General features: G+C 40.2%; 1 protein-coding gene across 1 annotated transcript in view; it reads left to right on the top strand.

Annotated features, from left to right (window-relative positions):
• The window catches only part of pudp (pseudouridine 5'-phosphatase), a 37775-nt gene extending 26372 nt beyond the window's left edge, over nt 1-11403 (top strand). Inside the window, exon 4 of the mRNA XM_019273135.2 lies at nt 10550-11403. Within this exon, the coding sequence (XP_019128680.1) occupies nt 10550-10726 (177 nt within the window). The 3' untranslated portion in view covers nt 10727-11403. The remainder of the gene's footprint in view (nt 1-10549) is intronic.
• The last annotated feature ends 1325 nt before the right edge of the window (nt 11404-12728 follow it).

The following is a 12728-nucleotide window of genomic DNA, read 5'->3' as shown; positions in this document are numbered from 1 at the left end:
CCGTTTCAGTCCGAACACGAGGAACAGAAAAATGCAGAATGTCATTTGATCTTAGGGCTTCCAGTTCTCTAAAGAAAAGTGCATAAGTATGTGGGAACCGAGCCAAGAAGAGCCTTATAAACTAGAGTCATCTAGTGTTTATAGCGCCTTATTCTGAGGGAAGGCATGCCAGCTTTTGCATATAGTTCACAGTGGTCGGTGAGGCGGTTACAACCAGTGATAAACCTCAGAGCACGGTGATAAACAGGAATTAAGGATTGAAGGCAGCTGGTTGAGAGGAATAGACACAGGTTCGAAATGAAAAGGACAATCAACAGGGAGACGGCTTACAACAGAAGGTTCATCAGATAAAACGGTGCTTTTAAAACTACTGTTAGAAAAATCAAACAAGTGCCCTGCTGTGATAAAATGTTCATTCAAATAATTTAACATGGCACATTTATCGGTCAGGTTTACAGAGTCTTTGACCAAAAAGTTTGGCAGTTCAGTAGAGGGCATAGCACCAGAAGCAGATCTCACAACATTCCAAAATCTCCTGGGAACATTTACATTTTTGGTGGTTTCAGATAAATAAAATTCAGATTTAGCCGTCTTAATTAAGAAGGTACATTTGTGACGGAGCCTCAATTTTTGTTTATCGTCCTCTGGCCCAGGCAAGATCTCTTTCTTTGAGGAGGTTTCCAATTTCAGTGGAAAACCTTCGATTGTTTCGGCCCCTTAATCCTAAACTTGCGTAAGGGACTTTATCTCACGGCCAGCGCCTCATTGTAGAGGTGTTCTTATTGAAATGCTGTCCACAGCCAGCAGCGCAGTCTGCAGCCAAACAAGGCCTGGATCTTCTCCAAATCACAGCACGCAGGCATCGGCTGCTGTCATCTGGCCACAACACACTCCTCTAAAGAGGTTCACTGTATGTGTCTGTGTGTGTGTTTGTGTTAGGGACCCAATTGTGCTTGAGACAATAGTAAAGATGTGTGTATGGCCTCGCCCCACCTCCCCTTTGTCTAGTCTCATTCAGCAGCACTGACTCAGGTACACTGGATCCAGATTCTGTTGGCTTTGATGAACCGTGCATGTGCTTGCGTTGGTCTCCTCACATGTTCACCCACAGAGAAGTAAAGACAGGAGAGAAAGTTCAGCTCCATTTACATACCGTGCACCTTAACACAGTGACAGTGAATGAGTGTGAAACAAGTGGCACATCTCTACCTCCTTTATTTGAAACAAGCTTCTTTATTCCTTCAATCCCAGCAGATGAGTTGTATATTAAAGAGTTTTATTTAAAGCTCTGTTGAAATTAAATTTCATGATTCCCTGCAAGAGCTTCCAGATCTGCAACGAGGAAAAAGTATCTGCATAGACAGAGAAATTCTTTGCACATATACATATAGTAGATTTATTTTCAGTTTCTTGGTGGTTAAATCTTGTGTCAAGCAGTCGTTTTATCAGATGTTTTACACGGAAGGTATTGCTTTTATTGCTAAAGTTTGGTGTCATGTAAATGGTCATGCTTGTGCTCCTTTATATTTTTCTCTCCGTCACTTTCACTATTCAGTAAAGGCCCGCCCTACCCTGCCTGTGATTGGTTGACATTCTTGCCCTCACCTTGACCAATCTCAGTCCTCCTCATGCCTAAACCCAACCAACTCGAACCTACGAAGGCAACAAGTACCGGCCAATCAGAGACAGGTGGGATACCGGTGTAGAAACACTGTCAGAGAAGAGTCGCCGGTCAAAATGTAATCTCCACTAAAACTGAATAAAACTCAATGACAGTGATAGATGGTCAACCTTGAAGAAAACTTGGTGAATCAGTATGTTTGTGACCTAACTTAACGAGTATTGTCATTATCTAGTTATCAGCCTATTGTCTGATCTGTATGTTATTTTTGCCTCTGAAATGTTTGACTACGTCCAAGAGTTGACATCTTGAAATGTCTTCATTTGTTTGACTAAACTCAGAGATCTTCAGTGTACGGTAATACAGAATACAGAAAACTAATAAATCATCACACTAAGAAACTGGAAACACATGTCGTTAAAAATTAATGACATATCTAAACTGTTGTAAATTTTCTGTCAGTTGGGTAATTCATTATTTCAGTAAGCATTTAAGCATTCTATATGTGACTTGTTTCCTTGTAAGACTTGTGTAGCTTCGCGTGAGCAAAAACAGTCAGGGTAATATATGTCTGAAATAAAAATCTCCTCAGCACTGCTAATGTTTGACCTTCGGTTGACAGCTATGGTGATTCTTCTGTTTACATCAGTGAGTGAACTGGCTCTGATGTGTTATGAATTTGAGTTATGAGGATTTATGTTGGCATGAAAAGGTGTTTAAACTCTTTTCCTCCCCTAAAGTGTGGCTAAAGTGAGTTTCAGTGGATTTACCTTGTTACATTTTTATGAGGCTTTGTTGCTCTGTGGCTCGCTGTTTAACAAGCAGAATACCTCCTCTTTGTGTCAGCCACTTTTGGGAAAAGATTTTGGGCCGTAGTCAGCAGAACTGAGCTATTGATGCACTGGAAGAAGAACTGTTTACACTTAACTGTACACTGTCAAGAACAGTTGGCTAAATCTGTTTACTGGATGGACATGGTGTGTTTTTGACCTCATTTACAATTATTGTTTACAGTCTGTCATGTCCACATTATAGTCAAATGCACATTTCAGCCCCCAAAAAACATCTCTGTAAGCCAGATCACCAGATCACAAATCAGATTACAGTCCATCTTGTTTTTTCCATGATAGATGCAAATCAGGATAAGCCCTGCTGCAGTGTTTATTGTGTTTAGTAGGTTGGTTTGGTTGGGTAACAGGCCAAAATAAGAACTGTAATAAAAACAGTTTGAATAGACGGACGAGGAGTGAAACTTAAGGGCCTCAAACCACGTTTTTGAAATTAGTTTGCTTGACTACAGTGGAATCATGGGACAATGGGGTCAAAAAGTCTGAGACCACTCGTATAGACCATTGTTTTTCATTACTAATGAATTGCCCCATAAATGTGCTAAAGACCATGACAGTCAGGGCCCCTTGGTTTCATTTGGTCTTCAGGTATTTCTTGCAAATGCTACCCTATGAGTCCATCTCCACAAGGGTGTAGCATGAGGAATGGAGGTCTACTTCTTCTTGGTCAAGGTGTAGTCAGTTCAGTCCAGGGGGTCCAACTCCAGATGAAATGCTGGTATTTCTTAGTCCACCCCAAGTGTTTGTCCTTGTTTCCCCTCATGAAAAGTGCTTTAGAAACTCCTACTCGGCGTTTGAGACCACCTTGTTTTGTCAGAACTTTTGTGGACTTTTCAGTTATTTAGAAAATTTTGTGTCTGTGATGAAATGAAGTTGCTTTTCTATCTCTCAGGGAACTAAGCTTAAGGTATTGATCTCCCAATGGTGTGGTCACTTTTGGTCATCCTGAACGTGCTTTGGATACAACTGATCCAGTTTCTGCAAAGCAAGTTCCAGACACAACCCCCCCTTAAAAATCTTCAGTCTCAACTTGATGCTAAGAAAGCCTCTCTTTGTTTAGAATAACAGTTTGACTTCTTTCACTTTGTTCTGAAGCCTACAACTTTCTGATTATTTCCAAGTTTACATAAAAACAGAGATTTTCAATGTGGTCTCATTTAAAGATGTAATTTGAGATTCGACTTTTTGAATGCAGCAATCTAATAATCACACCTACTTTATTGACGGGGTGTGAAATCACCACTCACACAGCTGCTTTTGTCAGCTTTTGTTTGTACAGCGAAGTTTAACACTGAATGCCTTTGAGCACAGACTGTCTGAAAGCTGGTATCCCAACTGTGCAATCCATTGCATTGAAATTACAAACCAAAAGACATCAGCTTGTTGGAGGTTGATGCAGAGGCAGCAGGATGGAGCCAGCATGGGGGCTATGATAGCAGGCTTTTGGATCTTGGCTTGGTAAAAACATTTTTCCCTTTAGATGGGGTCACACCGAATTGTCTGAAGTCTCTGACCCATACAGATTATTCAAAAGCCATGATGGCGCCACACAGATCGAATGTAACCTTCGACTAGCACTCTTTTAATCACATCGTCCTGTTGCTTGTCTTGTGGACCAACCAATGTTCTCATAATGGTAGTGGATTCATACATTGAACTGTCATACACATTTCTTTTGCTTAATTACTTTGGTTAAAATTTGTGATACATTTGGATGGAAAGTCCCAGCAGAAATGGGATTAAACACACACACACTGAGTAATCATTCAATAGATCACACAAGATTACATGGATTCAAATGTACACACCAGAGTAAACCAAACACTGTAAAGTGGTTTCATGTCCTAAACAGTTTTGGACCAACAACCAGCTTGCACTAGCTCCAGCACTGCCATGAATATTGACAAGGTTATTAAAAGTTCAGGTTCTGGAAGCCCAGGGTTAGATAAGAAGTGTCTACTTCAACGAAAAGCATTTTCTCCAGACAACCTGTACAATTGCATATGTGTCTTGGGGAAACTGGTGCATTTACACCTTTTTCATATCTTCCTGGACTGTGCTTGACCTTTTGTTTTGCAGTTCTACTCAGACTAACGCTTTTCACGTCTGCACACGGCCGTGGTACCGCAGTTCAAATTGTTGCATCTAGGTTTCTCTCAGTTCAGGCACATACTTGGTGAAGGCACATCATGTTGTTCATCTCTAATCCAGCCGAGCCATCAATCTACTGTGCCCTGCAATGCATCAGTGTCTGTTTTCATTCATTTTAATCGAGCACATTGGAAGCAGATTAAAGGGTCATTTCGCGAGCTCATCGGGCAATTACCAGTTTTAATTGCTCCCAATCAAGGGAATTAGCAAGAGCCCTCCGTTGTGTACTCTCAGCGTTTCCGCTGTCATTGTTCGACATCCTCCAGTTCAGGCTTAGTGACATCATAGAAGTCAATTAGGGTTTCAAGACACTCAAGGAAGCCTCTTTGTTCTACCTGGGTATTAGAGCTGAGATGAACAAAGGTCCTTTAGACTTTCTCTGAGACTTAGCATTTGGTAGAGCTTCTGTAGAGCTTTAGACTCATTGTATGGCTGTTTCCTTTACTCACACTGAAGTGCTGTTTCCAGCCCCAAAGTTCAAGCCGTCTTCTAACTAATAATGAATTCACTCTTCAGAGCGGTTAATAAAAAAATGACAGTATGCATTTCAAATTCAGGTTAAAGGGCAATTTGTGGCATACATTAATGCTAATTTAAAATAAAGGATCAATTTTTAATAGTGTAGTAATTAATTTTTAATTAAACAGATTTAGCACTGGTATCTCAAGTTGAATAAAATATAGGATCTATCCACAGCCTTTGATTTCCCGATTTCTTGTGTTCTTTGTACGACATTGGAAAGAAGTGGTGTGGATTTTATATTTTTCCCTGCATGGTGAGGGTTTCTTCTTTCAATAAAGATTGTATTCAAACCAAATTGTACATAATGTAGAACTAAGGCCTCAGTATGCTTCAAACAAACTAGTTTGCATGATGTGTTGCCTGCCTAGTGAAGTCTAAGTGTTTCTGTGTGTTTCCAATGGCCACACTGGGAGGTTGGTTGAAAAACCTGCTGTCATAGCCTCCCACTGCCTCCCCAACATCTCTTTAAGAACTCTTTTAGGTCTTGATCTAGAATTGTACCAATGGGAAAAGGCTAAGACTCTAATCTCTCGCCGCTTGTATTGATGGTGTTGCATTCCTCTCTACACACAAAGATGGATGTAGTAGTGTGGAAAAATAAAGGTCTCTCAGAAGAGAAGTGTGAACAAAAAGTGAAGGTGGTTTCAGGGGTTGTGGCACTTTGGCCAAAGCCTTCAACATTCTTTTCTGGTTCAACACGACAGTGACTCTGCGTACAAAGACACACCCATAAAAAACAGGTTTTCCAGTTTGGGGTGATAGAACTTAACCAGCCCATAGACATACAGTATATGTACACGCTGGTGTTAAGTTGGAAAATCCAGCTCCAGGTTGTGGACCCAGATGGTTAACACCCACAACCTGCTGTCGCACGCATGCACACATCCTGAAAATATGTTCCTGTGTACACATACACCCTTCGGTTCATATTCAACTTGACATTTGATTGGTGGTTTCTGTAGGAAGAGGGATAATTGCAGCAGAGCATTTAAACTCCCATCAACAGCCAGTAATGCTGAGCAAATCAACTAAACTTCCTCAGCAACACTGCTGCTCCCCAACAGTGAATCTCCTCACAGCCAATTCATTAATGAGATCTTAATGCAGGGTCACATTAGTATGTAGAGCTTTCGGTGATTCCTACTTTACACTCCCTACTTTAATCCTATAGATACCCTATAGATACACTCTGTCAGTAAATCTCTGTCACACTGTTCTTTTGTCTTTTACTCAACATGCACATGCATGAATGTCAATAAGGCTTTCTTATTTCTTATTTCTCTCTACTTGTAATAGTATTCTTAAGAGATTATTTACACAACCCTCCTTTATTTGGTCCCAAAGGCCTTTTGATTAAAGCAATGAACTCCCTCCTCCTCAGTGCGATTTAGAGCCAAGGACACTTCACTGAGGTACTTAGCAACAAACAGTGTTTTTGTCCAGGAAATGGTCTTCCTGCTCCTTCAGCCTGGGCAATGCCTCAGAATCTTATATGACACCTTTAATCTTACCCATATGAGATATGAAACTTCCTATAACGATATAACATATGTTTTCACTAAAACCAAAAATCTATGTTCCACAGTAAGTCCTCAGGCATATGTTAGATCAGAAATATATATGAAGAATATTATACAAGGCCTGGAGTGACTTTTTTTTTTACGGGCTTTTAGTATTTAGTATATTGCTCACATTTATAATGTAGCTGTTCTGAATAATGTAACACTTCTCCTGGTGTCTTCATGAAATATATTACATAAATTACTAACAAATTTCACCTTTTTTTTCAGCTGATGGAGCAAGTATTGCTTCTCAGATGTCCGTCAGCAGCTAGTTCGTCTGTTTAGTTAATCTGAAGTGACAAACTTCTCAGATCCGGTGTAACCTTACAGGCTGTGACGAATTTCCTGCTTCACAAAACGTGAGAATTTGCTGCTTCTGTGTTCTAAGTCTGCAGTGGATCTTGGGAATGTTTTAATTCACATTAATGAAATGTGATAAATCCATTGATTTCATTCATTCTCAAACTGCTATTAAAAACTACAAATAGATTAGCTCCTGCTTGCCTTCCTGCTCCAAATGCACTTTGGTAAACCTGGATGTCCATGGGAAAGTTATTTAACATCACCCAACACACAAATCCTAGCCAGCATATCAGGTTAGTGTTGTTTTTGAAGTGTTAGCACACTATGAGTAGATATGAGCTGAATTTAAAAAACAGTGTATCGGGTTAGAATCACATCACCTACAAACACGTACCCCATCAGGCTTCACTTACAGATGCCACCTGACGTGTTGCCACATACTCTCGTTACTCAATTTTAACTCGACATGCTACCCAACTCCTGACACAAGCTGTGGTCATCTCAAGACTAGATTACTGTAATGCCCCCTGCACAGTGATGATCTACAACCAACCCAAAAGGTCACACGTCACCCCGCAGCTTATCGAGTTACACTGGCTACCCGTTGCAGCCCACATTAAATTCAAAATCACTAATGCTGACTACAAAGTAGTCTCAAGCGCTGCACCTACCTACTTGAACACCCTTATACAGGCATATGTTTCCTGCATTCCTCCAATAAATGACGCCTGGATCTGCCACCCATTTACTCAGGGCATTCCAGACTTCTTGTCTGTTGTTCCCTGTCACTACCAGTTCCTACCAGATCTCTACCTTTAAAATCCTCCTCTCTCCAACACTACCAACAGACTTGTTACCGTCTGTCGGGCAGAGCGGCTAAAGAAAAAGAGTACGTCAACAGTACGTCATCTACTGCACCTAATCTGTGCATGTGGATTCAGATTATTTGAGAACGATATATCCACATTTAGCTGTTTGAGTACACTTCATGTCCGTGCTTCTGTCTCTAGCTCAAAATCTTGTTGGTGTTAACCGTTCCTTCTCAACCCTCCGAGTACTGAGCCGCCTCGTCTTCCCTCTTCCTGCCGGCACACTCGTCAATGTGATTATTGGATACTGAAAACTGATTAACCTCCTGGTGAAGGGTTCAGTCGTATTAATTTACTGCAGCTGTTGGAATGTTCTTGTTGAACGTGTGCACAGATAAGTGTTTCAAATGCCAATTAGTCTCCATGTATTTCAGATTGTAGCTCAGCTTGGCATGTCGCGGCGAGTTCTGCGTCACAAATAACATCCATTTCCGAAGACTTTATTAGACTGGATTTAAACAGAATGGCTGTTTTCTCTGACTTCCAAGATGATGAATCTTACCTTCCTGTTGTAAAAGCAACAAGTTCTGCTCATACTATCTTATAATTAAAAGACAAACCCATGAATACACAAATAAAGACATGACTGTACCTCTACCCATTCTTCTGCCTCTTTTTCAGGAGTGTGCAGTACTTTGATAAATATTCTTATTTGTGGATAACAGCATGTTGTAAAGCTTCTAAGTGTGTTCCATTTACTTTGAAATGACATCACACCTGAGTTGACTGTGTTCCAGTACAACACGGCAGGAAACACTCATCCACAGTTAGAAGTTGCACAGTCGTGTTTGTACTGACAGAAGTGTTAACAAACAGTATTTTACTTCAGCTTTCACTTACTTCTTCTCTTTAGGTCGGGTTTGGTGAAACACACACAGTCCAATCCAGCATACAAGATTTCTTTTTCTTGGAAACAAATAATGCTGTTGGATAATTCCACATGTTGCAGCGTTCCTGGGGTCAGGACGTGAAAGCAAATGGAGGAAGATCACGCACTAGACTGAAGAAAATAACACTTGATTATAGAAGAGTCTGATGACACATCAAGTTTAACACCGCCTGAATAACAGACTCAGATGGGAACAGAGGAAATCAAACCTGAGACAAAGTTCTATCTGTACGATGTCATGAAATACACATTTATTCTATTTTTTCTATTCAATTCTATTCTATATATGGCAACTTTAGTTGATTTAGTCTTAGTGTTTCAACAAGTTCTAGCCACATTTTAGTCATCCTTTGTAGTTTTAGTCAGCAACAGCTCAAAACCTTTTAAGGAATTTGTTTTTCTCAATGGCATTAACACTGATCTATACCCTTTTTACAGAACAGTACAACAGAAAGACTTACTGCAGTCAGATCAGCAACTTGATATGCGAGAATGACGAGAAAGGCACATTTCTGCTGATCTCTATGAACAGATATCTGCATATGAATAAAGATCCTCCAAGATTGCTTCTTGACCATTGTCTTCCATTTCTTTTGCTTTCCACATGGAATGTTACAACCAAAGAACGCTCAAACGTGGTTGGTCAGTTGTAGTCAGACTTCAAACAGAAACCGGAATGCTCCTGGTGCCAAAATCTTTGTCTTTCGCCCACAGGTTTATAGAGATTACTATGACCTAGGCTCTGGACTCCTACTGGAGTTCCATCCACAGTGTGGGAGGATGTTCCCTTTGAAAGGTTCAGAGAAACGTCTATAGCCTGTTCTTTTTCACAAGTCTTATCTACTGTAAAAGCAAAAACATACAGTTTGAAACCAGTGTTAAGAAACATTAAGACCTTCAGCCTCTGGGGGGCAGTAATAAACCCATTACAGCTTGGCATGCTATGACTTGATGCAAAGAAGATGCTGCAGTCAAAAACTTGGACAAGCGACCTGAAGGTGAGATTTATTCTCACTTCAAACTTCAAACTGTATTTTTTGGTTTTCCATGAGAAAGATTTCAAGAATGAAGGCTAACAGTTTTACACCTTCAGTTCAGCAGGCTTTTCTTTGGAAACTCTCGGCTGGTATTGGCCTGCATACTGTATCGTGGTAGTAGAAACTGATTTGTGTCTTCTGGATTTTTTTTATCCAGGAACACTTGAAAGTTTCTCTGAAACACCTCTAGAATTCGGTTTGAGTCTGATAGCAACACCCCAACCTTTTTGGAAGATCAACAACCATATTGTCACATATACAGGAAACATATCTTGATGTCAAATAATAAATAAATCAAACCAAGTTTTATTTCATCACATTCACTGGTGGGTTGTTTTGTAATGGACTGCTGATTTTTACTTCCACTGGTCATCATCTCTCTGACACAGTGACAAAGACCGAGCACTGTTTTTACATTAATCTGGATTATATTCCACTCTGCAGGTGTGGCTTTTATTGATATGCAGAGCGACGCCAATCAGATCATCCTCGGTGAATAAAAATATCAACAAAGCCAATGAAGTGGGGCTACAGGGGTCACGCTTCTTCAAATCATAGATTAAATGGATATTTCGGAACTCCTCAGAGGAATATCAAGTTAAAAATGAGAACAGCGTTCCTGTTTCCCATTTTCCTGTGTTTGTTTTCGGTCTCAGCTCTGCCGCGTCTGCAGGGGTGAAATCCTGTAGACCTAATAGGCTTATAGGATAATATCTTTTTGTTTTCCTCTCCTCTGTCCTTGCTCAGTGCCTGGTGTTTGAAGACGCTCCCAACGGTGTGAAGGCGGCGCTGGCTGCAGGGATGCAGGTGGTGATGATTCCCGATGAAAACATGGACCCGAGCCTAACCCAGGAGGCCACACTGCGACTCAGGAGCATGGAGGAGTTTGAGCCGCAGCTCTTTGGCCTGCCGGCATTTGACTGAGCCAGAAATCAAACCCAAAGCCACAGAGCGTAATTCAATCTCTGTGTCCGTCTCCACTGTCATCCTTCGAAAGAGAAACGATTATGATAGAGTGAGAAACCAAGCTGATTGTTTTCATGGATGCTGTAACATGATGTGGGTGAATATTGACGTTTTGTTGGTGCCAGTTAATGAACTCTTCTTGATCATCATTGGATCTGACATCATCTTCTCTTTACTCCTTTTCGAAAGCCGCGTATCCAGACACGTAGATAGTCGACATTTCTAGATATTGGTGTTCCAAACATCTGCCACCATCCTGACACAAGGGTGGTGAAAAATGACACTGCTATTGAGGTATTTGTTTGTATTGCTATGAATATCACTAAAAATATTTGCCTTCATGGTACTGAGCCGAAGAAGATCATTTCCTTAAAGGTTCCACAGGTGGCAGTAACACACCAAATATACAGCAACAACGTCAGTGAAAAAGAAGTAAACATGGATGTAAAGAATGCAGGATTTATAATATTAAAGATGTTTTATGAGGCAGAAACATAACTCTGAAACTCCACAGAGCACCTTTAACTCCCAATATGAAGCCTCATATCCTGTACTGTCATTGGTTATCCTGCACTGTCAATCATAGGCGTGCATTTCTACATTAATGAAGTAAATAAATAAAACAAGTGCCGTTACAATCGTTCTGTTTGCTGTACAGTGTGAACATTTTTCAGCTGCTTCAGTGTAAACTCTTATCAATGATTTAGTGATATGCATATCAGAATTCATCCAGACGTCGAGGTTAGACATTTAAAATGCATTAAACATTTTCCTCAGCAGCATTATAGCGACTACATTTCATGTACCGTCAGGACACTTTGAATTATAGTCATTAAAAAGCTGTTAAGATAACGCAGCACATGTCCTGTGTGTAATGCAGACTAGAGTTCTGCTACCTGAACCAGAAGCTTTATGAAACAACTCCAACCAGACACCTGAAGCTTTTTTTTTTTAATTCTGTATTTAATTTTAAAAATATGTTTTATTATAAAATTCAGGTCAGTGATAGATAGACTAACGAGAGTTTGAGCCTGAATGTCAGTCAAAAGATGTTTTCTGATTAAAGTAGGAAGCTCTTGAACACACACACATGAAATGAATCAGGTCATTTGCAGAAAGAGAACGTTTCAGTGAAAAATCAGACCTTGAACTGGACTTTGACGACAATAGGTGCGACGAAAATATCTTCTCTCGTTTGTTTGACACGTCCAAAAAACACCAAAACATCCCTCAGCATGAAAATGAACTAAACATCTCGTCAGCTGAATTATTCTGCTGCTTTATTTCTGTGGAACCACAATTAGTGATCTAATATGTCATCTTTACAGTGGCTATTAACATATGTAATCTCTATTCTTTAACTTGTAATATTTAAACAGACACATATGGAAATCTCTTTGAACATTGATTACATATCAAACATTTATTTGTTGTATTAATACATACTTTGGCGTTACTAAAGTCGATCTAAGACCTACAGGTAACAGACCCGCTTTGATTATTAACTTCAGTTTTAGTAGCACTCATATCTACTGGGGGCCTTCCCCTGGAAGTGTTCCAGGGACATCCAACTGAGAGGAAACCCCGGGGCAGACCCAGAACTCGCTGGAGGTAGCCCATCTAGTCTGGGAGCGCCTCAGGATCCCCCCGGAGGAGCTGGAATGTGTTGCTGGAGAGAAGGACGTCTGGAACACCCTGCTAAACCTGCTGCCACCACGTTCCAACCAAAGGATGGATGGATTATGTCAGGTTTACTTTTTTATTGTAAAAATAGATTCATATTTCATCAATGATATTTGTTTTTTTTTGTTTTTAATATACATTTTATACACAAAATGATAATAAAATTATAATTTTCTATACAGTATTTGTCTTAAAACTTAAGTTCTTTCAGATCATTTATTTTGTCTAAATCTACCTAGACCAAACAGCTGAGGGGCGCCACATTTCTATTTAAAGC

The sequence above is a fragment of the Larimichthys crocea genome, chromosome XIX (assembly GCF_000972845.2).
Source record: "Larimichthys crocea isolate SSNF chromosome XIX, L_crocea_2.0, whole genome shotgun sequence".
NCBI lineage: Eukaryota > Metazoa > Chordata > Actinopteri > Sciaenidae > Larimichthys > Larimichthys crocea.
This window is presented reverse-complemented; position numbering and strand designations above follow the sequence as displayed.